At 43.6% G+C, this 24,079-nt stretch overlaps 1 protein-coding gene across 1 annotated transcript; it reads right to left on the reverse strand.

Moving 5' to 3' along the window:
• Nucleotides 1-48: 48 nt before the first annotated feature.
• ARG2 (arginase 2) lies at nt 49-23,451 on the reverse strand. The gene is made up of 8 exons (XM_068162060.1): nt 23,297-23,451; nt 23,081-23,153; nt 7,836-8,013; nt 6,890-7,049; nt 3,048-3,142; nt 2,842-2,946; nt 1,291-1,427; nt 49-376 (listed from the first exon to the last, which is right to left on the reverse strand). The coding sequence occupies exons 1-8, from the start codon at nt 23,411-23,413 to the stop codon at nt 171-173; spliced, it is 1,071 nt and encodes a 356-aa protein (XP_068018161.1). The 5' UTR covers nt 23,414-23,451; the 3' UTR covers nt 49-170.
• Nucleotides 23,452-24,079: the final 628 nt, after the last annotated feature.

Raw genomic sequence — 24,079 nt, forward strand, 5'->3', positions numbered from 1 at the left:
ATATACTTAACTAACTGAATAAATCTTGGTAATAAAGTAGCCCCCGAGCAGTGGAAAATCTAGTTTATTTAAAAATGGAGAAGTTAACAGTATTTATCAAGTGTTGACATAGCCACTCAAGTGCCTCAGCAGAGCTCTGTAATGTCCCATGTACCCAACACTCTGGGTTCTTAAATCCTCACTTGCTCTTCACTGTCAGATTCATCTGGAGAACTGGGTGTTGGGAGTTCATCAAAGGCAGCGTGTGGTCCTACCCTTGTCTGCCCAAAGCATGTTGCTATCACATCGATGGCTAGACTAGCAGTTGCTTTCACTTCCTCTTGAGACGCTCCAAGCAGTGGATTGACTTCAACCATGTCTACAGCTGAAAGCATTCCTGTGAAAATGATTTACAGCTTGGTTACTGTGGAAAAGAGTAAAATAGCTCTAACAGGGTTTCTATTGCAGCCTTTTGTTCATTGCAGCGAGTCTGTCACCTACTCTGCCCCTTGGACAAGTAGAATTGGCTCAAGTGAGGGATGAGATTATCATCCATAGATTCAAGTATGCTTTCAGTTTGGTTTCTTTCTTATATCATCACTACCTGAGTCATTCATGCTTTTAGCATTCAGGAAAATAAGTTTGTTGGTCCATGTACACAGAGGAGAGGAATGGTTTTTAACCTTGTTCTCCCAGTCTAAAAATCAAGGGATATAAGAGTCTCAATATAGTACTTTTTGCTATCCTACCTGTAACTCTACTAACAGACTGTTATGTGGGTGGGGTGTTTTGTTTCTTTTTGTTCTCCTTTTTACTCAAATAACTTATTGTTTAAACACATTAAATAAAACCTCCATGGCATAAGGAGGAAAGTCCTCATATTGAGTCAGCTGCAGTATATATTTAGTGAAAACTTGATTTGTTAGCCTTAAGTCCTTTAAACTGTTTAAAATTGATTGTATGCATTTGTTTTTTCACTCCAGATGACCATTTTCAGATCTCACCTCATGTGCTTAGGAATAGGGGGCAGTATTATGCAAAGAAAAGAAAGTCATTTTTGGCATTAGCTGTTAATGTATTATGTACTTATTTGTGGTAAATTGAAGCTGTTGATGGCTAAGCTGCTATGAACAGCTGGGGTACTGCCCACCCATAGGACTTGTTTTTCCCTAACTGAAGGTTGGACTGACTTTGGAGGCACCTTGGCTTTGAGTACATTTATCTTATTGCACAGGAAAAACCATAACTAATAGGAGCTCTATGTTGTTTCTCTTGTCCTTGCTTAGTCCAGTACTGCTGGTGAGCTCCTACCTGTGTTGTGTATTTCCTCTGTGATGTACATGCCTTCTCTGTAGGTTAATCCACCTAGAACAGGAGTCCCAGTTGCTGGAGCCAGGGAGGGGTCAAAAGCATCAATGTCAAAACTCAGGTGAATTGGTCTCTGTCTCCTGAGAATAGAACAAGAGGAGCAATTTCAGAACCTTAGTTTTTTTCTACATGTATTTCTTACTGTCCAAGCTGATCAGCAAAAGTAGCATCTCACTTCATGATGCTAAGAGTACCCCTAAATTCTATACTATGTCTCACATACATTGGGAAAGGATTTTTAAAGTTGTTTTGGAGTACAAATGTATTTAAAACATCTCTTAGCTCACAACTTTCTCCCATACTGGGAAAGCAGAAGTTTGTCTTTCTAGTTTCACAGAGCATCCACTCAGGTATGATTTGGCTGAAGTATTTCAGGTCTAACCATCTTACCTGGTACTCGCCTCTAGTTGGAATAGCATGTATGACATAATTCATCCCTTTCTCCTTTTGTACAGAAAGCCAGGGTGAATAGGGCAAAAAGCTGAAACATTCATTTGTATGGTATCTAGGAAGTACCAAACTTGAGGGTTTCATAGCTCACCAATGTGAATCAGACATTCTGCATTTTCAGGTCAGTAGTTGGAAGGCTGCCTCCAACCTCTTTCATCAGCGAGTTTACAATGCAAAGCTAAGGACAATCTCAGACCTGAAATCTTAGTTACTTTCTATGTGAAGTCTGGCAACCAATGACAGCAGATGGGACACTGCTTGTCCGTCAGATGAGCTATTTAAATGATAGCCCTAATGGGGATGCTCCGTAGGGAGAAGTAGCTGGTTTTGCAACTTCACTTGGCACAGGCACAGCTAGAAAGGATAGAGCATACCTTTAGATACAAGAACATGCACCATAGGCACATGGACCTTGTTCTGTTTATGAGGCTTTGTTCTATTCTGTGGTGAGAGGTCACCCTTTCTAACTCTGACCCTCTCCCTGTGTTCCCAGATTAGTGTCATGTGCTGTCTGCTCTGCTTCCTCTACCTTGAACAGTTAGCAAAGGCTTTAGTATTGAATACTCCTTTAGTATTAAGGGAGTGGTTACAGTGACCTGAAATTGGCAACTGTCAGCAGGCCAGCCTATGGAGGAGCCCAGGCTAAGGAGGAAGCCATCATATGCTTCTACCTCATGTACTAACAGCTTAATTTGAGTTACTGTATACTGGTTTTTAAGTAGAAGGTATACTCTAGGCTGTTGAGGGGATTCAAATGTCCTGTCAGACTGCAACAAAATGTAGAATTCCATGAGCAACAGAACAAACCATGTGAAACAGAGCCCCAGCCGTAGTGTAACCTATCGTGTAGCTTTTTGCCAAACACTCTGAAATGGTTCCAGTTCAAGATGTGGAAGTCAGCACTATGGCTACTGTTCACTGGACAGTGTCACAGTTCTGTTGGGCCACCTCCCATCAAGAGTGACCTTCACTTAAATAACTTTCAGGAAAGTATATAGTCACCAAGTGGATAAGAGCAGCTTGTATCAGCTAACAGTTTGTTACCTGCCCATCAGTTGTTCAAATGTTCTTTCCATAACTTTCTGAATTCCAAGGCGATCAATATCCCTCATGGAAAAATACTGGATGTCATACTTCTTCAAAATATAGCTGTTAAATTACATTAGAAAAGATAAAATCATTACTGGCCTAAGCTTAAATCTAGTGACCCTTGTGAACAACATCTACAAAAGTCCTTTAAATCAGCTTACTATTCAGCAGGGTCCACGTCCCTCAAACCAATGTACACAATATCAGATGCTGAAAGGCAGGGCTTTAGCCAGGAGAAGCCTGGAAGTTGTGGTACCTACAAGCAAAGGTTTGGTATCAGGTTAGTTTATAGTAACACATATATAGTAGCTTACAGTAACAAATACAACAAAACTGTATTTACTGCCTCCATCAAAACTTTGTATTTATTCATAGCATCTATATAAACAGAGAAACTTTAACACTGGAGAGTTTAGCTTCCTCGTTTAATCAGCCCTTACCTTTGTTGTACTGTTTGACTTACCTGAGTTGAATGGTAATGGATCAAGCTTAACTTTTCTACATTTTCCAGTTTGAAAAGGAGGAATAAAGAGCCCAAATCCACAAGCAATAGGTAATTAGCATCAGTGAATGTAAGGAGGAATGATAAGAAAGCAGGTACCCAGATGCAGATCACTTCTAAAGTGCATGTAATGGTAATGCTATGTAACTTACCCTGTGCATCACACTAAGTGGAAGAATAAACACAAAGGCATCTGTATCCTTTTTTGGAGAATCAGAGTGTTGCAAAAACAGCATTAAAGGTGGACAAATCCAAAATGGGAAGACAAAAAAATAACTCCCCCCTGAGCATGACAAGAAGTTTGGCCTTCACATTGGGCTACAGCACACTGATTTTTAGTGTGTAACTGAAGAAAGCAGGGCTAGGACAGCAAAGGAAAGATGACACAATCATCATTTTTTAGCTTTGATAAGTAGTTGTGGTATGGAAGTATAAAAGTCCTTCAACTACCAATAGCTACTGATTTTAGGAGTGCTTTAAATTAACTCAAATTTCTTTTCTTCCTCTCCCAGCTCTGAAAATGGCTACAGCCAACACAGCTGTCAAGCAGCAAGAAGGCTTTGTTTCCCTCTTACACTTCTCCATTACTAATTCTATTCTAGTTACAGTATTTGATTTGCTTTTAAAGGTTAACAGACCTACATGACTGTATTTTGTTACATTGGGATTAAATAAACAGTATTTGTTACTCTGGGGAAATGACCTGAAACCCTTCTGAACAATGACCTGAAACAGTCATGAAGAAGGATAAATGAATTGGAGGCAACTAGGAAAGGTAATTAAAGTGTCATAAATGATGCTGTATCTGGAAACCCCATCACCATTACATCAGCTGAGCACACCATTGATAATATATGCCAGTTACTCTCTCATTGTCACTGATTTAGAAGATTTAAAGATTTAACACTGCCATTTTTAATTATAACTCTTGCTCTTCAAACAAAGAGTGCAATGCCTGACCTTCCTTTGGCAGGTTCTGTCTTGACTTTGTCACAATAGAAGAGGAGGTGCTTGCTAGGAAGGCCAAACGGGGATCAGAAAAAGGTGCAGGCATTCTCATGGCAAGTTACTAACAGGTGTTTATGAGCTTTGAATGGTTCCAGGAGCCATGACACTAATGCTTGGTTTGAGGAATGCTAGATGTTTTCCCTTAAAGCAACAAAGTGATCTTAACAGCCTGTTTTTAAAACCCCAAGTGCCACTTTGCCTTGAGGAGAACCAAGCAACGCTCCGGTGAAGCTAACTGGACACACAGGGAGCAGCTGACAGCCTGTGAATGGGCTGTGCAAGCAACACTGGGGTTTGTTCTACAGTGACCTGGCCAAATGCTTTGTTTTATTTCATAGCCATGTATGCCACTGCTATACTTTGTGTTTTTTGCTACGTGGGGACATTTAATTCAGTAGAGCATTGACCAAGCTCATTAGTGCTGGGTAGGTAGGGGACTCTGAAAATGGGTGAGGGAACACCCACACTGAGGGACTTGAAACAGCCCTGTGCTAATTTGAGCAGCTGCTGCCACATGAATTCCCTAAGGTTATGTTGTGCCAGGACAGCTGTTTGTGGGGTCATAGGGTGAACAAGGGCTAGGACTTGATGGGTCTCAAAAACGAAGCGAAGAGGGAGCGGCTCACATGCAATCCCACAAAAGGTTACAGCAGCTAAATTAAGTGGCTGGCATGGGGTCAAGAGCAGTCTAAACAGACTGTGCCACCAAGAGACGTGTGTTACCCTACCACCTCTATCTCATGTCCTCTTGATGGGGAATGAAGAGTACAGAGGCTGGAGATGCTGGAAGAGCAGTACCAGTTAGCAGAGCTGGGTGATGAATCAGGAAGCTAAAACTGTAAACATGAAGGCTATTTTGCCCTCTTTTTAGATTCTCCAAGGAGCTGCTGTTGCGTTCTGGTTCTACAAACCAATTTAGACAGGGTGCCAAGTGCTATATAGCCTTCCTGAGAGTTACAGTGATGAGCAGATCTGGTGATCAGCATTTCTTACTCTGCCTTTCTTCTCCTTCCTCAGCTATTGCAGAACATGGCTTTTTTCTGTCCTCACCAAGACATAAACAGTTCACCTTAGGTGAACTCCAAGATGTACAAAGTGTTCTCTTGCCGCTTCTATCTCTCCTGCAGAAGTGGGTGTAGTTGCCAAAAAAAATCACCCCCTTCAACTTGCAGCAATAAACTACAACTGCAGTAACCTTTTATATTGACCTCATGCCCTGTGGGTATTTCAGGAAGCCTCCTTAACTTTGCATTGCTTTGGGAATTCTTAACATGCTTTTAGAAACCATACCCAAATTACTAGAAAGAGGCTGGTGTAAAAGCAACACATGACTGTCACCTTGTAGATAGAATTCATTCCAAAGAATCTGCAGGTGAAAAGGAGAAGAGCTTTGCCAAATGCACTAATCTTGCTATGCCAAACAGGTACTAATGCAATGGCATCTTCAATAGCTATAAAGACATTAATCATCCTCAGTCTTACTTGGGAGAGGCATATTTCCATCAACACACCACCCTCCAAACGTTATCAGAGAGAAAAAAGAACCTTAAGAGAAATTACTAGCAGTGCAAAGTGCCAGAATAAAATGGGTTTTCTACAGCTCCAGCATCCATACCCCAAGCTGCAGTTGCCAACCCTGCTCCCACTCTCCAGCATAAGCATGAGCAGAAGCAGATTGTTATATCTAAGTTGCTACTACAAATGCCTCTGCTATTAACAAGACTATTTAACGAGTTGTCCCTGCGTGTCTCCAGGAGACAGTTTGCAGCTAAGCCAAAAAGGATGTGTAGGCTTTAGGTTAACCTACTGATTAGCGTCTTCACAGTAGCAAACCTGGCCATGTACATCCATGTGCCCCAGTAAGCAGCTCTCTGATAATCTGACCTCTTTTCCAAATAAAGACTATCTCTTTAAAAGCATCCTGCAAGTACACCTGTTCTGATTGGTAATATTTGCCAGTGGAGCCTAACCCAGAGCAGCCAGTTAAGAGAGATCATGCAGCAACAGCCCTGTCAGGCCCCAAGGTTGTCAGAACATGGAAAAGCCAAACTAAGCTGAAGAAACATGCAAAGTATGCAGGACCCAGCTGTTACTGGACGTGATCTCAGCACAGCTCTCACAGGCTCTGCTGGGGTAAAGTTCCCTCTTGTGCTCACTTGGTGGAATTGCTGCCATCGCACAGCCACAGCACCACCTCCACTCATCACACTGGAATGGCACCGTGGTCAGCTGCTGCATACACCTTATGTGGACTCTTGCTTTCTGTACTACCCACAAGGGTGCTAACAGTGAGCACAGCTTTTTCTCCTTCTTGTTTCCAAGCGTGCATACATCCATGTGTGTGCCCACACAGGTGTACAGACATGGATATGATACCCAAATAATAGGCACTCTTGCTGGTACCTTTTGCAGCAGATAAGAAAACAGCTGACAACAGAAAAGTACAATGCTCTGAAGGTTCAGTGTAGGCAAACGTACAAGTAGGGTACTTACTTTATCTTGAAGCTCTCTCAAGAGAAATGAGAGAGGTTGTCCATGGAGGCTTCCAGACTGAGTTGTGAGAGGGGTGTTGATATCAGCATGTGCATCCACCCAGATGACACCAAGGTGTGGGCACTGCCGCGCATGGCCACTGACAGAACCAAGTGCCAAGCTGCGAGTACAGGAGCAAAATATCTAATCACCATCTCAGCTTCAGAACAACTACAAGGACAATGGGAAATCTCTGCAGTGACAGAAACATTGCAATCAGCCATCCCATACAAATGGCATGACGTGCCACTGTCATGAGATCAGGAGACTCCAAGTAACTCTACAGGAGGACTGTGTCAGTACTGACAGAGAAGCAGCTCTTTAATCTTCACTTGTCCTATCTCTAAATTATCTCTAACAGAATCTACTACATTCACTCAATTCTTTTGTTCACCCACTTTCATGCCAGTCCTGACACAAACCCCTACAGCTCATTCTTACATGCCCAATGTTCAACCATTTGTCAGCCCAAAGGTCAATGGAAAAGAGAAGAAACAGATGGACATGGTACAGATACATTACAAAATGGCCTACCTGCAGGCACTACAGACCCATCCTAAGAGCTGACAGCTTTGAGAGCTGAGGGGCAAACGAGACACACCTCTAAACATTCATGGATAAAGAAATAACAGTTTCTAAAGAGGCCTGATCACATAAACTTTTCCAAACAGGAAAACCTCATTTGTATGTCTGCAGATCACAGAACAGCCTGGGATGAAGCAGCACTGTCTTAGGAGGTCAGTTTTTTGTAGCTGTCTCTGTTGCACCTCAAAAGCCCCAGCAATAAAATCAAAGTGTTGCTACCTTCTGGTATTGCCAGGACATGACACCATCCTCTTATTTAAATTCTTATACTCCAAGTGTCAACCAGCAGCACACACCACTCATTGCTCCTAGCTCATCTCACCTGTGGTCACCTCCTATTGTCACACAGCTGTGTCCAGCAGCTACTGCCCTGCTTACAGCATCAGCCAGTATCTGGCTGGCCAAGCCCACCGACCGCGGGTATAAAATCAGGTTGTTGTACAGTTCATCGTTTGGAACTTGAGTGAAATTCAGATCTCCAAAGTCGTACACTTGACATCCTGCAAACACAGCAGCAAAAGGAGAACGTGAGGTGCTTACATAAGTGCTCAGAGAAATGTTCAAAAGATGGTGCCTTCACAAAATCAGTTCAGCCAAGCACAAAAGGAATAAGGGGAAGAGAGTGGATTCATTTGACTGGTTGCATGCCCTCACAAACAACTGTGTCACTTTATGGATTAGAAAGCTTAAAACAGTGTTGTTGCTTTAATTCAGTGACGAGATACAAGAATCACAGCAAGTCACCCATAAAAGTGTGATTTATTTTATACATTATTTCTTGGCAAGCGTAAGATGAAAACGACGTGCCATCTTCCTTCTCAGTTGGATTGCACGCAGTCTTAAATGAGCTCAGTTGCTCAAAGATGCCTAGGACTGCACGGTTCACCAAGTGTACTTGAGTCCCATTTGCAAACCCAGGAAGAATCCAGGCATGAAAGTGCCAGAGTTAGCAATAAGGGAAATTTTCTTGCAGTACCTCTAGGCAACTGCACGAAGGATGCATTAGTGCTTAGTTAAGAGAAGGTGTTTGATTTTCTCAATGCACGATGTCCTAGAAGGCATTTTCATTTGGGGGCTTTCATCTCAACCTGTTTTGAGAGCCTCTTGTTGCCAGTTACAGTTTAACTGTTGACACCTGACAACATTCTGGGTCTAAGAGCTGGCCTTTCCTAGAACGCATTTCTATCTACTTTGCCTGAAGAGGAGTTACTTCACACGTTAGGAAACCTAGGAACGTTTTTGAGTGTTGGTTCCCCTCCTCCACCCAACGGGGAGCATATTTACTATTCACCTGCATGTAAAATTTAATTCTCTTTAACACACATTGTAGAGCTTTGAGCCTCCACTGTCCGATGTGTGCTTTCTTAACAGTCCTTTAGACATTAAAATTTCTAACAGTATTTGACAGGCCAGAGCCTGTTTCAGATAGGTCTGTTGCTGTAGGCACTGAAGAGGATTGTAAAGGCTCCAAGTATTTACAACTGCATCAACAGTGGCTTAATGAGTCAAGACCACCCTCAATACCAGTCATACCTGCCCCATTTGTTCCTCACAATCACTAGTCTGTTTGCAGTTCAAAGCATCCAGGCTAGAGCCTGACATGTTGCCTTTAGCCATCCTTTGCCTAATAGGGCAATTTGAAAAACCGAGGCAAGCAAGTAACATAAATAAACAGCCCACTTGGTGCTCTGGGCTTCCTGCTTAATTCCCATTTAGTCATTAGTCTAATGCCTAGGAAACAGGCTGTGAATTTTCTTGGTGAAATAACATAAAAGTGGCATTGAAAAAAGCATGGCTTCATGATGATTTCAAAAGGAGTTTTGACTGGGGAAAAGAATGAAGGAAAAGAGTCACTTGTGAGAATTAGGTGTCCAGTAAATTGGCAAGCATACTGTTAGTGGCAGGGACACAGATGACCGTGGCAGGATATTTGCTAGGAGAGCACATCAGCTGAGCACAGCTGCTTGAACAAAAGATCAAATAATGTCTCAGCAACTCTGAGAAAACACATTATCTGCAGAGACTTAAGCAGTAAGCAGGACTGTAATATACCCCTCCCCGCTTTACAAAAGGCAACACAAGCACACAAAAGCATTTTTGTCCTCCCTTAGGCAATACCTAATTAGCCAGCAGGATAATGGCTCTGGAATTTTGAGCCTATTTTGTTCAGATTTGAATGTCCTATCTGATCTCCTTTGACCATTGGCTTTGCTTTCTGTTTCATTTTGCTGCTGTGTAGAAGCAGAAAAAGAGTTGCAAGTCCGAAGATATTCAGTGAATGTCAAAATGCACTTTTTGGGTGTGTGTGTCTTCCTGCAAGGCCACTTCTGCACAGCAGCGTGCATTGGTGTATGTCTAGGTTTGATGAAAGTACATAACTGCACCTGGCAGACAAGTCCTGGAAGAAAGGCTTCAATACATTGAATGATGCCATAGGTATCACAAGAGCTTTTGGAGATACTGGTACAAATACCTCTGACATCTGTGGGAAGTAAATCTGCAGCTGGGAGCCGTGTTCAGCAACTTACAAAGTGCAGGACAGCACAGCAGAGTGTAATGGAAGAAAGGACTGCCACGTGATTTGCTCAGTATTTTAATCCTTTTTCATCCTTTAATGGGTAAAAAGAAAATGTTCTGATGAAGCTCATCAGCTTTCATGGCACTCTCAGGAATCAGATAAAACACTCCAGGTTATGCTCAAGGCAAGCCAAACAGCAGATTCTAGGCAAGAAATTTGAGTTTAGAGAAGTTTGATTTCCAGAATGTCTTTATCCTGTGTGCCTCCCAGTCTTCATTTTTAAGACTTGGTTCAGCTTCCAAATAAAGCATTGATTTCTTATGATCAGATCAGGTTCATAAAGCTTACAATGGGGGTATGGAACAAATAGATGGAGAGACACTTTTGGGGTCCACAATTCTGGGATCACATCCACCTTTGGGACGAACGGTGCTCTCAGACCTCCTGCATTAAGAGGCACCTTTCTGTTTTTACAGAAAAGCCTACTGTCTGTTATAGACAATAGATGCCTGTAGTTTGTTACCATCTTCAACAGTTTGTTGTTGTTCAGATAGTTCATAAACTTTGTAGCAGCTTCTTTTCTCAGCTTTGTGCTTCCCCCTTATTTAGCCTGGCTGTTCTTATGTGCTTGCTGAGAATAGCTCAGGTTTCCTAGGGTGATATGAATATTTTCAGCCAAGTGTCCCATGGCTATCTGATTAAGTTAATCTCAGAAGTACACACCAATCCAATCTTTGAACAGTAATAGCATATTTTCTTCCTGCTATGATTAAATCTTGAGGCAAAAGGAAAACTTAGTGGATAGTGCACACACAAAGTAACTAAACAGTCACAGTGCACAGATGAATCATTTCCTGGAGTGACTAGAGGAGTATCACAGTATCACCAAGGTTGGAAGAGACCTTGAGGATCATCAAGTCCAACCTGTCACCACAGACCCATGACTAGACCATGGCACCAAGTGCCACATCTGATCCCCTCTTGAACACCTCCAGGGATGGTGACTCCACCACCTCCCCGGGCAGCACATTCCAATGACGAATGACTCTCTTAGTGAAGAACTTTCTCCTCACCTCCAGCCTAAACTTCCCCTGGTGCAGCATGCACGTTTGCCCATACAAAAATCACCATGTGCATTTGTCTTAATGCTTACTGAACAGTAAAGGATGCATGCTAAATTAAAATCACCACTGATGTAGTTTCTTAGCTCAGATATTAGTCTGATACTTCAAAGACCTGAATTGGTTTACATTTCATCTGTCTGCTCACACATAACTTTGATCTAAAGGAATTACAAAACTAAATCTCTCAACCACACTATGTTGTCCAGCATAGAAATTGCCCAAGGGTAGGCATTCTGCAGTGCATCATGATCTGGTGGATCTTGCTGTGATCTTGCTGTTACTGAAAGATTTATGTCATCTCTCACACCAAACATTATGGACATACTTTCTTTGGTAGCTGGGGCACTCAGTTTTAAGATACTACTAGAAATAAGCACACAGCTTCTAAATGGGCACAGAAAGTTACCATGAAGAACATATATGGGCCTTTTAAAAGGCAGTAGCTCCCAAGTTCTGAAAACAGCTGGCTTTCCTATCAGCCCACACCTTATCTGAGAGGTCACAGCATCCACACCATTTGTCAGTGCAGCAGAACAGGTTGAGCCAGGACTGAAGCTCTTCTTTCAATGAAAGATTACCATACAGTACTTGCAGAATAAACACCACAGACATTTTGCTAGCAACTAAGTAATATGAAATTAAATATGGTCAAAAGAAGTCTTCTGTTCCACTTTCAAATTCTAACAGAAATTAAGTTCAAATGAAAAATAGTTTTTGATTCATTAGTCAATTATCAACAGTGCAGAAAATTTACCACAAGCAAGTCCAAACAAACTGGATTCATCAGTACTCTGGCTCTAGAGACCACTTTGTGAAGTGAAGGAAACTAACCCACAGGTCTGATTAATTTATTTCTGTTACAGGAGCTTGAAAGAGATGTGAAGGAGATAAAAGGTGTCAATCTGCATACAGAATGGTTACATTAAAGAGATGTATGTATGTGCAACACTCCTCCTGTTAGTGTGCATGATGTGTGTGCAAAGGCAGATTTATTTAACCCTTCTACAGCTTAGCAGTAAAATCCACAGGTGTTCAACGTGCCCTGTCCCAACCACCAACAGTTTCATCAAAGCTGTTTGAAAGCACATTTCAGCCAAAATGAATACATTACCTTGAAATAGTTTGCACAGTAGATCTTTCTGAGGTCGAATTGTAGCAGCAATAGTATGGCCAGCAGGACTGGCTAAGCAATCATCTTCCCTGTACTCAGCACTAGTGAGCCCACACCTCAAATCCTGTGTTAAGATTTGGGATCTTCACTAATTGAAGGGCTTTGAGGGGCTGAAGCACATCTAAAGAAGGGCAATGAAGCTGGAGAAGGGTCTAGACCACAATTCTTAGGAGTCTTGGCTAAAAGGACACTCAGGGGAGATCTTATCATTCTCTACAACTACTTGAAAGGAGGTTTAGCAAGGAGGTGTTGGTCTCTTCTCTCAAGTAACAGGCAATAGGGCAAGAGGAAATGGCCTCAAGTTGCACCAGGGGAGGTTTACATTGGACATTACGAAAAACTGGCACTGAAAGGGTTGTCAAGCACTGGAACAGGCTGCCCAGGGAAGCGATGGAGTCACTATCACTGCACAGCTATTTACACAACATATACACTTGGTGCTTAAAGACATGGTTTAATGGTGGCCTTGGCAGTGCTGGATTAACACTTGGACACTATGATCTTAAAGGTCTTCGCTAACCTAAACCATTTTGATTCCATGAGATTCTTTTGACCAGAACAGGATAGGGAAAGGCCACATAGGCATTCATCCAGCAGACCAGGGGATGGAGAGCAGTCATTTCTTCAACCTGAAGCCAGAACCAGAACTTTATCTATATGTGATAAAATAAATCAACATTTTTCATAATTAGGAGTCTAATATACTTTTGGGAAAAAAAGTAGAAATACAAATTAGGAACCTATTTAAGGAAGTTTCCTCATGCCTTTTCATATAAGTCATTAATATAGCACTTAGGCTCAGTCCAGTGATGTTTATAACTGGGACATAAGATGCCCTTTAGCAAGCTCTATGACAGTGGCAACATTCATGTTCTATCATCTTAAAATACAATGAATTTATTCAGTACCCACAGCAGGCAGCAGTTACTAGAGTAAATCATGTTCCTGTACAGATTTAGAGAGAATTTTCTTTGGTAAATGCAGGTGGCTCCTAAATCTGGGGGCATTTAAGTGGAAAACATCTGGTGAGTAGCAAGGAAAGCCTGCCTTCCATCCTCCTCTACAAGACACTGCACCAGGGCCAGAAGCAGCAATATAGAATAGAATAGACCAGACCAGGTTGGAAAAGACCTTTGAGATCATCAAGTCCAACCTATCATCCAACACTATCTAATCAACTAAACCATGGCACCAAGCACCCCATCCAGTCTCTTCCTAAACACCTCCAGTGATGGTGACTCCACCACCTCCCTGGGCAGCCCACTCCAATGGCCAATCACTCTTTCTGTGAAGCACTTCTTCCTAACATCCAGCCTAAACCACCCCTGGCACAGCTTGGGACTGTGTCCTCTTGTTCTAGTGTTTGATAGGAGGAAAGTTGATTTAAAATCCAGGCTCTCTGCTACAATTGCCCAATGACATGCTACTGTAACACTGATAACAGCTCTCCTACAGCAAACAGGCACTGGAACAGAAGCATGTGCAATGTAGGCTTGAAATGATCTCCTGACACTGCCTGTTTACACTAGACATTTGTGAACTAGAGGTAAAACAACATCCTAAATTAATAGGGAAATTAAGTCTTTCCTCTTCTGGGTTTCTAAACTCTGCTGACCTGCTTTCAAAGGAATTTGGAAATCCCAGCTATTACTTCATGCTATGAGTTATATAAAAGCACTCACATGAAAGCATCACTCCTTCAAACTGTTTTCTCAGATTACAGCCCTTTTAGTGAATCACACAGACACAGAAAGGCTCTTCAGGAAGCAATGTGTGCTGTCAATGTGTGACAATGTTTACAGACAAACTTAACTGTTGTTTTCCTTCCTGCAAACGAAACAAAGAGCTACAAGCTGTTACCTGCCTTCTTTTCAGTATAAGCTCATTGGCATATGGCACAGACTTTGCAATCCTTTCTCGGACACTGTCAAAATGTTCCACAAGAGCAAACAAATGACTGCATTCATTCTGAGCAATGCATTCTGAAGCCTGTTTTAAGACAGTTTTAAACCTCTAGAATTATCTAGAGTGTGTGTGTGTAAAAACTGTAGCAACAAAGTACCCAGTTTGGGTTTATATGAAATTAGGTTAGCAAGGTTCTCACTACAAGAGGCTGAAACTTCAGTTTTACTTAATCATAGCCTTCTTACTTGCAAGTTCCTACTAGATACAGACATTTGATGGCTCAATAGGTTCCTGTCAGATCTAAAATTTCACTTCTTAAAATGTACATTCATGTCTCAGTAGTTTCCACCCCACCTTTTGGTAGTTTGAAAGGTCTGGTTAGGACAAAATTTCTTTATCTGTACCTATTTAAAAGATTTCAGCTCATAGAACAGCAACAAGCAATCCAATTACAGTTGCTACCCAGGGTTGTAGTCTGAAGTTGTGACTTGCATAGTTAGATGAGAAATACTTTTCCCAACCCCAAATCAAGCAGGCACCTCATTTCCCCTTGGTAACCATTTATAACTTCAATCTCTTAGGAAATTTGGTATGCTCAACCTGCAGAGGTCTGTAAAAAAGGTCAGTGTCAGGTGTTGGGAAATATTTGCACTGTGGCTTACATCACAGAACAGACAAGGGTGCAGCTATTGCAGTCTGCCACTCCACCAAACCCTGCCCAGGTTCTAATTCCCTTCAAACAAGCTTAACCCCAAAACAGTTCCTGATAGCAAGCACAGAAGTAAGCTCTTACAGCCATAGGAAATCATAACACCAAAACATTTCTTCTCAACAAGCAACTTGTGCTTTAGATTGTTAAGAGCAGTAAGTAGTCATCATATTACTTAACCCAGGCAGGTAACACTTGAAAGGAAAGGAAAGAAGAACATATCTGAGACTACCAAATTTCTCTCCCTCCCTCCTAGCAGATGCAAGAAACTATCATCAGATCACCTACTTCTTCATATTCAAATTAAAGATATTATTTATCTATTGTTATTTTGCTTCAGTGCTCCATTCCCTGCTTTTCACCAGGTGATTTTCTTACAGAAACTTCCACCTTCCACCCCCAAAAAAATCCTCTGTACTGTGTTAACAGAAGCACACACATGCTATATATCTTGGTCTTGAGTTCACAATGAGAGACAGGATGAAAGTTTCAAATGAGAAAGCAATAAGATTCTGTGTACCACAGAGCAGCACTCCAGGTAAACTCTTATCAGAGTAGAGCAAAGCAGCAGAATAACCTCTCTCAATCTGCTGGTCACACTTTTGATGCAGCCCAGAATGCTATTTGCCTTATGGGCTGCAAGTGCACACTGTCTTCTCATGTCCAGGTTCTCATCCATCAGCACCCCCAAGACCTCTACCACAAGGCTGCTTGCTATCACCTTAACCCCTAGTCTGTATTAATAGTGAGGCTTGCTCTGACCCAAGCGCAAGACCCTGCACTTGCTCTTGTTGAACCTCATGAGGTTCACCTGGGCCCACCTCTCAAGCTTATCCAGGTCCCTCTGGCATATCAACAGCACCACTCAGCTTGGTGTCATCTGCAAACCTCCTGATGGTGCACCTGATCTCACTGTCTACAGCATTGACAAAAATACTAAACAGTTCAGACCCCTGAGGGACACCACTTGTCACTGCTTTCCATCTGGACTTCAAGCCATTGAGCACCACCCTCTGGATGAGACCATCCAGCCAATTCCTTCTCCACTGAACAGTCTCCCCATTAAATCTGCATCTCTCCAACTCATCAAGTAGGATGTTGTAGGGAACCGTGTCAAGGACCTTGCAGAAGTACAGGTAGATCACATCCTGAGGTCATCCCTTGTCCACTGATGTAGAATTTTACCTCAAATTAACATTTCTTTTAAAGACAACTTCATGGATAAGGTACAACCTGGAACATGTGCCAGCCAAAAGGGAGAGGAAAACAAACAAACATCAAATCAATGACTGACACAAAGCTTTTTCATTTTGAAGCAAAACCAAGCAGATTGTGGCCTCCCTTGGTGTGGGGAAGGGAAGAGAATCAGAGCAGGGAATGCTCTGACTCCATATACTTTCACTGCAGTAATTTCTAGAGCTAATATTAGTCAGGCTAATATCAAAGGGTACAACATTCAAAAGGATAAGCCATAAATGATGTCAGAGTACACTTCCCCACTTCTAGGGGCTTGACTTCCTTCACTCAAAGGGAGCTAGCCCATGAAGTCTGTTGTGAAGAAGCAACTCAGAAACAGTCTCAATGGAGGCTTTCCCAAAACAGCTCTCCTCCAAAGCCTCAGCTGGAATCCTTCTGCCTGCCTGGTTATAAGAGTGAGCTCCTGGCTGCTTTCCCTCAGAGTGAAGCAGCACCTGACCTTGATGCATTCTGACAACTGGTGTAATTTCAAAGATTCACTGCGGATGTCAGTTATGACCAACCCCTTTGACTGTGCTTTGATTTTTGCCAAACCACAGGTCTTTGAAGCTAACCAATCAACATTTGAGGGGAAAACATGAACAGTCTCTTGGATCTCCATTTGTTTCTGTATGCATACAGAGAGGTCAGCTATTCTAGTTCTGGAAATAAGATACAGTACTACACAAGCATGTTTTACTGATACTAAACAGGACTGTTTGTGCATGCTTGTGTCTAAGGGAAAGGAAGGAAAAAAGAAGAGGACTGCCATTTACCTGTTCTGTTTCAGGGGAAAAAAGGGGAGAGAGGGTGTGTTCGGGTAAAGAATGGGCATTCCCACTTGCTTTTTGTAGGGCTGAAGACTTAGCTGTTAGTCTAACATCTTTATGCTATATCCTAACTAATTTTTCCCCCCTGAGAATGCTCCTAGAAAATGATCAGGGATCAGTGCTGGGCCCCATCCTCTTTAATATCTTCATTGATGATCTGGATGAGGGGATTGAGTCAGTCATCAGCAAATTTGCAGATGACACCAAGCTGGGAGCAGATGTTGGTCAGTTAGAGGGTAGAAGGGCTCTGCAGAGGGACCTTGACCGACTGGACAGATGGGCAGAGTCCAATGGGATGTAATTCAACAAGTCCAAGTGCCAGGTGCTGCACTTTGGTCACGGCAACCCCATGCAGAGCTACAGGCTGGGGTCAGAGTGGCTGGAGAGCTCCCAAACAGAGAAGGACCTGGGGGTGCTGATTGACAGCACCAGAACAAGGGGACAGGGTCTCAAGCTGCGCCAGGGGAAGTTTAGGCTCGAGGTGAGGAGAAAGTTATTCACTGAGAGAGTTGTTAGCCATTGGAATGTGTTGCCCAGGGAGGTGGTAGAGTCGCTGTCCCTGGAGGTGTTCAAGAGGGGATTGGATGTGGCACTTGGTGCCATGGTCTAGTCATGAGGTCTGTGGTGACAGGCTGGACTCGATAATCTTTGAGGTCTCTTCCAACCTTAGTGATACTGTGAATATACTTAGTTTTGACAGTACTGACAGCAGATGAATAGAATAGAATTAACCAGGTTGGAAGAGACCTTTGATATCATCGAGTCCAACCTATCATCCAACACCATCTAATCAACTAAACCATGGCACCAAGCGCCCCATCCAGTCTCTTCCTAAACACCTCCAGTGATGGTGACTCAGGTAGAACCCATGAACAGCAGCATCTCAACAGAGCAGATTTAACTACCATGCTGCTTAAAATGCCAGCAGTTATTTAAAATGTTGTGTGTCTCTCATTCCAACTTAATCAACAGCGGAAAATATGAGGGAAGAGGTGAAAAATGACAGATCCCAATGTTACCTACACTTTAGAGATGTTTGACTCTGGACTAAACTAGAAAGTCTTAAAAAGTTTAAGCTTTGAAGAGAAACAATCATGGTACGAGTTAATGCAAAGCTAAACTAGACTCTAACTGAAGAATACTCAAATTCCTGACAGATCTTGTTTCTAACATAAATGAATCTTTGACAAACTACAGTTTGCAAGTCCAATCTTAATTCAAATGCAGGACAAGGAGAATGGTACAGATTATTAAAGTTTTAAGGGATATAGACAGCTGTTTAAATAGATATTTACTGGGTAGGCTGAGGAACTCAGCACCAGGACTTTGTTACGTACCCCTTGGTACATAACAAGGGGGACATAACCCCATAGTTGCACCAAATGCTTCACCCAAGAACATTTCGGTGGAAAGAAAGGTGAGATATGTAGTAAAGGCTGCTTTGTGATTTATTGTTAAGACTAAAACTAATCATGTGAGTAATGTTGCAAGACAAAGTTGGATTGCTGGTTTTGGCAGATGTCAGTAAGAGTCCAATGGTTTTAGGCAGAGGAGGAGTGTATTTCCAGTTACACAGGGAGATTAGCCACTCCATTCCTCTTTTAGAGGGGGTTATTCCTTTGAGTCACTACACCAACTTCCTGAATCCTACTACTGAAAGGTTTTGTTTCAGTCAAACAAAGTAATAGCAACACATTCATTTTCTTCGATGAACTAAGCTCTTATTTCTGTCTGCAAGCCACAGGTTTCTGCAGTCCACTAACTTCCCAAACCAGCAACTCTGATCCAAACGTTGTAAATATATTGTAAAGTAATCCAAACCCAAGTCTGACTAGACTCAGCAACACAGCCACATCCTGCTCTAAATAAATCAAAGAAAAAAACAAGCCAGGGAAATCTACAGCAGTCAGCATACAAGAGTGAATACTTGGGAAGAAGTTTTATACTGAAGTTTTTCCCATGTTAGCAACAGCAGAGGTGTTCTAAGTCACCTCATGGATTATAGTAATTAGCTCAACAGTTAGCTGTTACTCATAAATATTTGATAATGGTCCTTCTCAGCTTCAGGTAGAAGGACAAGGTAGCACTCTGTATTTAAGGTTAATCTGCAGTAAACAGAGCCTCCTACTTTGCATCTTGTACAGGTTAGGTCAAGTACATCTATCACCTACCTTCCCCACAGCTTCCCACCAGAAGTCCAAGAGCCTCCACATATTACACCCATTTCTCTTTACTGACAGAACAATACACAGCTCTGCAAGCTTTGAACCCTTTCCTCCTCCATGCCAGGGAGTTCTGGGTCTATTTTCATACACTGCTCTTACTTCTCTGGTAAGGTGGAAGAGTCCTTTCAGGTGTTAATATTTCATTCCCCTTAGGAGAAGAAGCAAAGCCAAAAGACAAACATCACCAAGATGAAAAAAAACCCAGAGGCTGAGTCAGTTATATTTTAAATTATCCCTGCTGCAGACTTGCACTTCTGCTGTTTGTTTGGCTTAGGTGCTGGACTCTTGCTGCATTAACTTTCCTCCCAAGTACACCTCAAGCTACTACATTCTGGCTGCTCGTAACAAGGGGATAAAAGTCAAGTTAGTGGCTCAGATTCATCTCTGACAGACTGGTACAGACTAGTGATATCATCTGCCTCTGAGCTCCCTCCTCATATTTCAGCCTAAGCATAAACAAGCTGTTCACAGGCAGCCATCATTTTATGTAGCCAAGAATTTATCATACCAGGTATGTATAGTCACAGTCCCTTCCAAAGAGGGATTCCCATCCCCCGCACCCCCCTCAAAATAAAAAAAGGAAATGGAGTTGCGACTCAGAACACTGCAGCAGAACTCTCTGAAAGAAAGCAGACTGCACTGAAAGGAGCAATAACATTTCCTCCCAAACATATCAGCAAGTGAAAGGAAAATGCAAAACAGTGAACAAAAGAAACAAAGGTCTTGGGTTCTGGCTCCCCCCAGTGCAACTTGAGCACTATTAGCAGCAGAAGTCATTAACTCAGGCACACAAACATAGAAAGCCATGTCGCGGCCTGATATTCAAAGTAACAAAGTATATGCACATAAGATGAAAACAAACAAAACAAGTGCAGTGCATGCATCTAACCGAATGATCGATTTTAGAAGAGGCTGCAGAGCATATCCATTTCATGCAGGTCAAACAATGTGACTGTATGAATGGAAAATCAATAAAATAAAGCTTTATAACTTTAGGCAAACAGAAGAACCTGATGACCAGCACCCTCTACCACTTGAAACAAGCAAGGGTAATTCTGAGAGTTAAGACAGAACTTGCATTACATCAAGACTGATTCTGACTTTTTCCCCCATCTATACTTCATTAGACTGCCTAGAATTCACTCTCACACTTCAACTGCATAGCATCATTGCACAGCTGGTATCATATCCCCTTCCAAGCTTCTCATGATAGAAAAAATCACGTTTAAAAGCAGTCACTCACATCCCAGTGGGTAATGGGGCCATGCAACAATTCACACACACAGACCCTGTTGACACAAATACTTCAGAAGTAGCCACTCTAGATAGAAGCCCTAAATCTTAGATAAATTATATTTCTAAAATGAGAAACTGAATCTGCTGCTGTATTAATTTACCTGCTCCTGGAAAACAAGCATCAAGGTCTCACAAAAATTATTAATTCTTTTAATGTAACATATACGTGTAATAACCAAGTTAATAACCATAATACTATAGCTCTATTGACTTATTCAGTGTATGAGGAGGAAATTTGCAGCCTTAGAAAGGCAAAGATAAAAAGTTTTACTGCCAATTCAGCATATGGCAGCAGTCCAAGCAATGGTACTACAACCACAGTACCACAGGCAGAGTCATCCCGGCAATCCAGGGAAGGAAAATAAACAGCCCACACACAAACTATTTGTTAAGTTTCCATGAACAACAGATGTGCACGATACAAAAGGCTATGTCGTGGTGTCTTCCTCAGCCTACCACCCTCCCCTCAAGCAGATTGTCTTTGCGAGATAAACAACTCCTCTGTCCATGCCGGTGACTGGCATTGTTTCAGGATGGGCAGAGCCTGTCACATCCATGTGCCATCTGAACCTGTTCACGTGAGAGCTACAGAGATTTAAGCAGCAATAAATACCGAGTGGAAAACGAACCCAAACGGAAAAGTATATCAGCAACAGGCAATAAACTACAGGAGGATGAAAACTCAGAGCTTTTATAAACTAAAGGAACAAGAAGAAAAGAACTTCATGTGTGGTATTGATTAAGGAGTAAACAGTGGAAGTATTTTTCACCTGCCACTTTAATTTAGCTTGCTTCATTGCTATGTCCACAACTTTATTCCTGTAATCCAGAGAGAGCTTACATTCTCCTTTCTTTCTACCTTTTCCAAATTCCTATTGAAATGACTTTGTGTCATGCAAATGAGGGTTGCCTGGTGTTTTGGGTTTGGCTTTTCCATTGGTTGGCTGGTTTGGGGTGTTTTTCAGTGTGGTTTTTGTGTGTGTGTGTTAGGGGGTCTTTTTCGTTATTATTTATTTTGTTTGTTTCTTTTTTCTCCCCAAAAGAAATCTGACAAAAGGGAGGTACTAGGTCTCAACCCCTTGAAAGAAAAGCTTTGCAGTGTAAAATTTTGTCATTGATATAAAAATAAACTGCTGCCTAGAGTCTTGTCTAGAGTAACATCTTCCTTTCAGACATGGTAACTTGCCAAATAAGCTGAGCTCAGTAACATCCAGACCTTTACTCCAGTATACAAGATCTCTTCTAGACCCCCCTCTTCTATGTTTGTAGAGTAACATTATAAATCATGCTCACTAGAATTCAAATATTGCCAAGGATGGCATATGGCTCAACTTTGCATAGAACAAGACAGGAAAGGAACATCCACTCATTTAATTGCAAATGAGCTTTCAACTTGTGAATCACAAAATATGCAGGATAAGCCTACAGGGCTGCACAAAACAATAGCTTCTGTTTTACAGAGTCTTATAATTCAGAATAAATGTGCTAGAAGTTTATTAGGCAATTATCTATCCTCTGCATGCATCCAAACTCCACTGAGACTAATCACATATAGAGCAGATAAAACAGTTCTTTCTGTGGTCCATCCCTGCAATCCATCCCCATCATACAGTTTGCAGTAACACATTTTAGAGTAATGATTCTCTAAGACAGAGTTCAGCTTTACAAGTGTCTGTATTGTGATTATTAGAAAGAGGACATGAGGGACAGTTTTCTGCAGGTCTCAGCTTATAGAAATAATGTATGTGGGAAGCTGAAGCACAAATCAGTGCAGGGATTCGCCTGAATAACAGCCATGTTACCAGTGAAAAGCCCAGAAACTTTCCATCCACACAGTGCTGTTCACAAGTGTTTTGAGAGCAAAACTTCAGGCAAGATCTCATATGCAAATCTGAGGATTTCTCCAGAAAATTTCGAATTTTGTCACTTGAAAGGGTGCAAGCATTTCAGGAAGAAGTTAAGTAGCTGGTAACGATTAGGGCACAAAAAAAACCAGATTATGTGGAAAACTAAGGAACACAGTTAAGGGTGTTGCTTGGCTGCACCGAGCGCAGATAATGCTTCACACAGCCTCACCTTTCTCCAGCTTAAGCCAACACAAAACGGTACACATCCCACGTGCCGGTGAAGACCTCCGTGTGCCAGCGCAGAGGACGCGGCGGCACACCCAGCATCCGGAGCACATCAGGGGCGATGCGGACCGGCAGCTCCCGGCACTTCTTTGTCCCAGGAAACCCTGCCAGACTCGGGTGCGCTCCTTGCGGGGCTGCATCACGGCACGCACGGAGCCGCTATGCGGCAGGGCTCACCTTCCCCACACTGCAGAGGCATCGCCTCTCCTCGGGCACCGGTAGCTCGGGGGAATTTCGGGTACTGTAAATGGAATCGTTTCCGACCGACCCTGTCCGTTCCCCCCGCCCGGGTTCGCAGCAAGGGGGTGAGTCACGCTTTACTGAAACAAGCCGAGAAACAGATGCCGCACCAGGGAAGGAGAAAGATTAACAGAGCCCCGCAGTCCCCGCCACCCCCCACCAGCAGTACGCCCCGCCTCACCGAGCCCGGCCAGCCGCTCCACCAGCCCCGCGGCGCGGAGGGTAGCGGGTCCATGATCTACTCCCCGCCGTTTCTGCAAGACAAAGAGAAGGGGAACACGTCAGCCAACGCAGCCCGCCGCCAGGTACGCCGGCCTTGTGGAGAGCAGAGGAACCGAGCGGCTGCGGCATCGCCTGGCTCCCCAGCCGGGGCGATGCGCGCTCCCGCGATGCTCACCTGCCCCCTGGAGAGTGGGGCTCCCACCAGCGCCACGGAGTGAGCCTGGCGGGACCGCTGCAGCCCCGCGTCCGCCTGCTTGCGGAGGAGCCGGGCAAAGCTGCTGCGCAGAGCCATGGTGCGAACGCGAACAATCCCCAGAACGATGCCGGCTGCCGCCGCGCTCCTCTTAAGGAACCCAGGGCCGCCGCGGCCCCGCCCCTCACACCCCCGCGCCGAGCGGCCAACGGCAGCGCGCGTGCCCGGAGGTGTGTCCCGCCCCGCGCGGCGCACGCGGCTCAGCGCGCGACAGCCCGCGGCTTCACGGGGGGGCGAGGGGGGAAGAGGAGTTGGAGCGGGGTGGCCAACCGTCCCCGGCTCGGAGGCCAACGCCTTGCACCGCCCCCGGGCCGCCCGTGGGCTAGCGCCGCGCCCGCTCCTCCTCGCCGGGGTTTTTCCACTCCCAGACACCGCTTCCCCGGGCTCCTGGTGGTGGACGGAGCTGCCAGAACTGGCCGTGGGGGTCACCGGGCTGCCGTCCTTTCGCGGCCTTATCCGCGCAGTTCCCCGGGGCGGATGCAACACCGGCTCTCTTCTGCCGAGAAGAAAGGGCAGGATACACCGGCCGGGCCCGGGGCTGGGGCAGCGGCACGGAATAGCCTTTCCGTTGGAACTGCGAGACACAGGCCCCGGCTGAGAGTAAAACCGTGGAACTCGTAACTCCGGCGGCAAAACATCACCCCAGTCGAGCTGTCGGGCTGGCCGCACTGGGCTCTCCAGAGACACCTTGCAGGAACTCCTTGG

This window comes from Melanerpes formicivorus, unplaced genomic scaffold (assembly GCF_026170545.1).
Source record: "Melanerpes formicivorus ecotype bairdi unplaced genomic scaffold, bMelFor1.0.p_v2 SCAF_62, whole genome shotgun sequence".
NCBI lineage: Eukaryota > Metazoa > Chordata > Aves > Piciformes > Picidae > Melanerpes > Melanerpes formicivorus.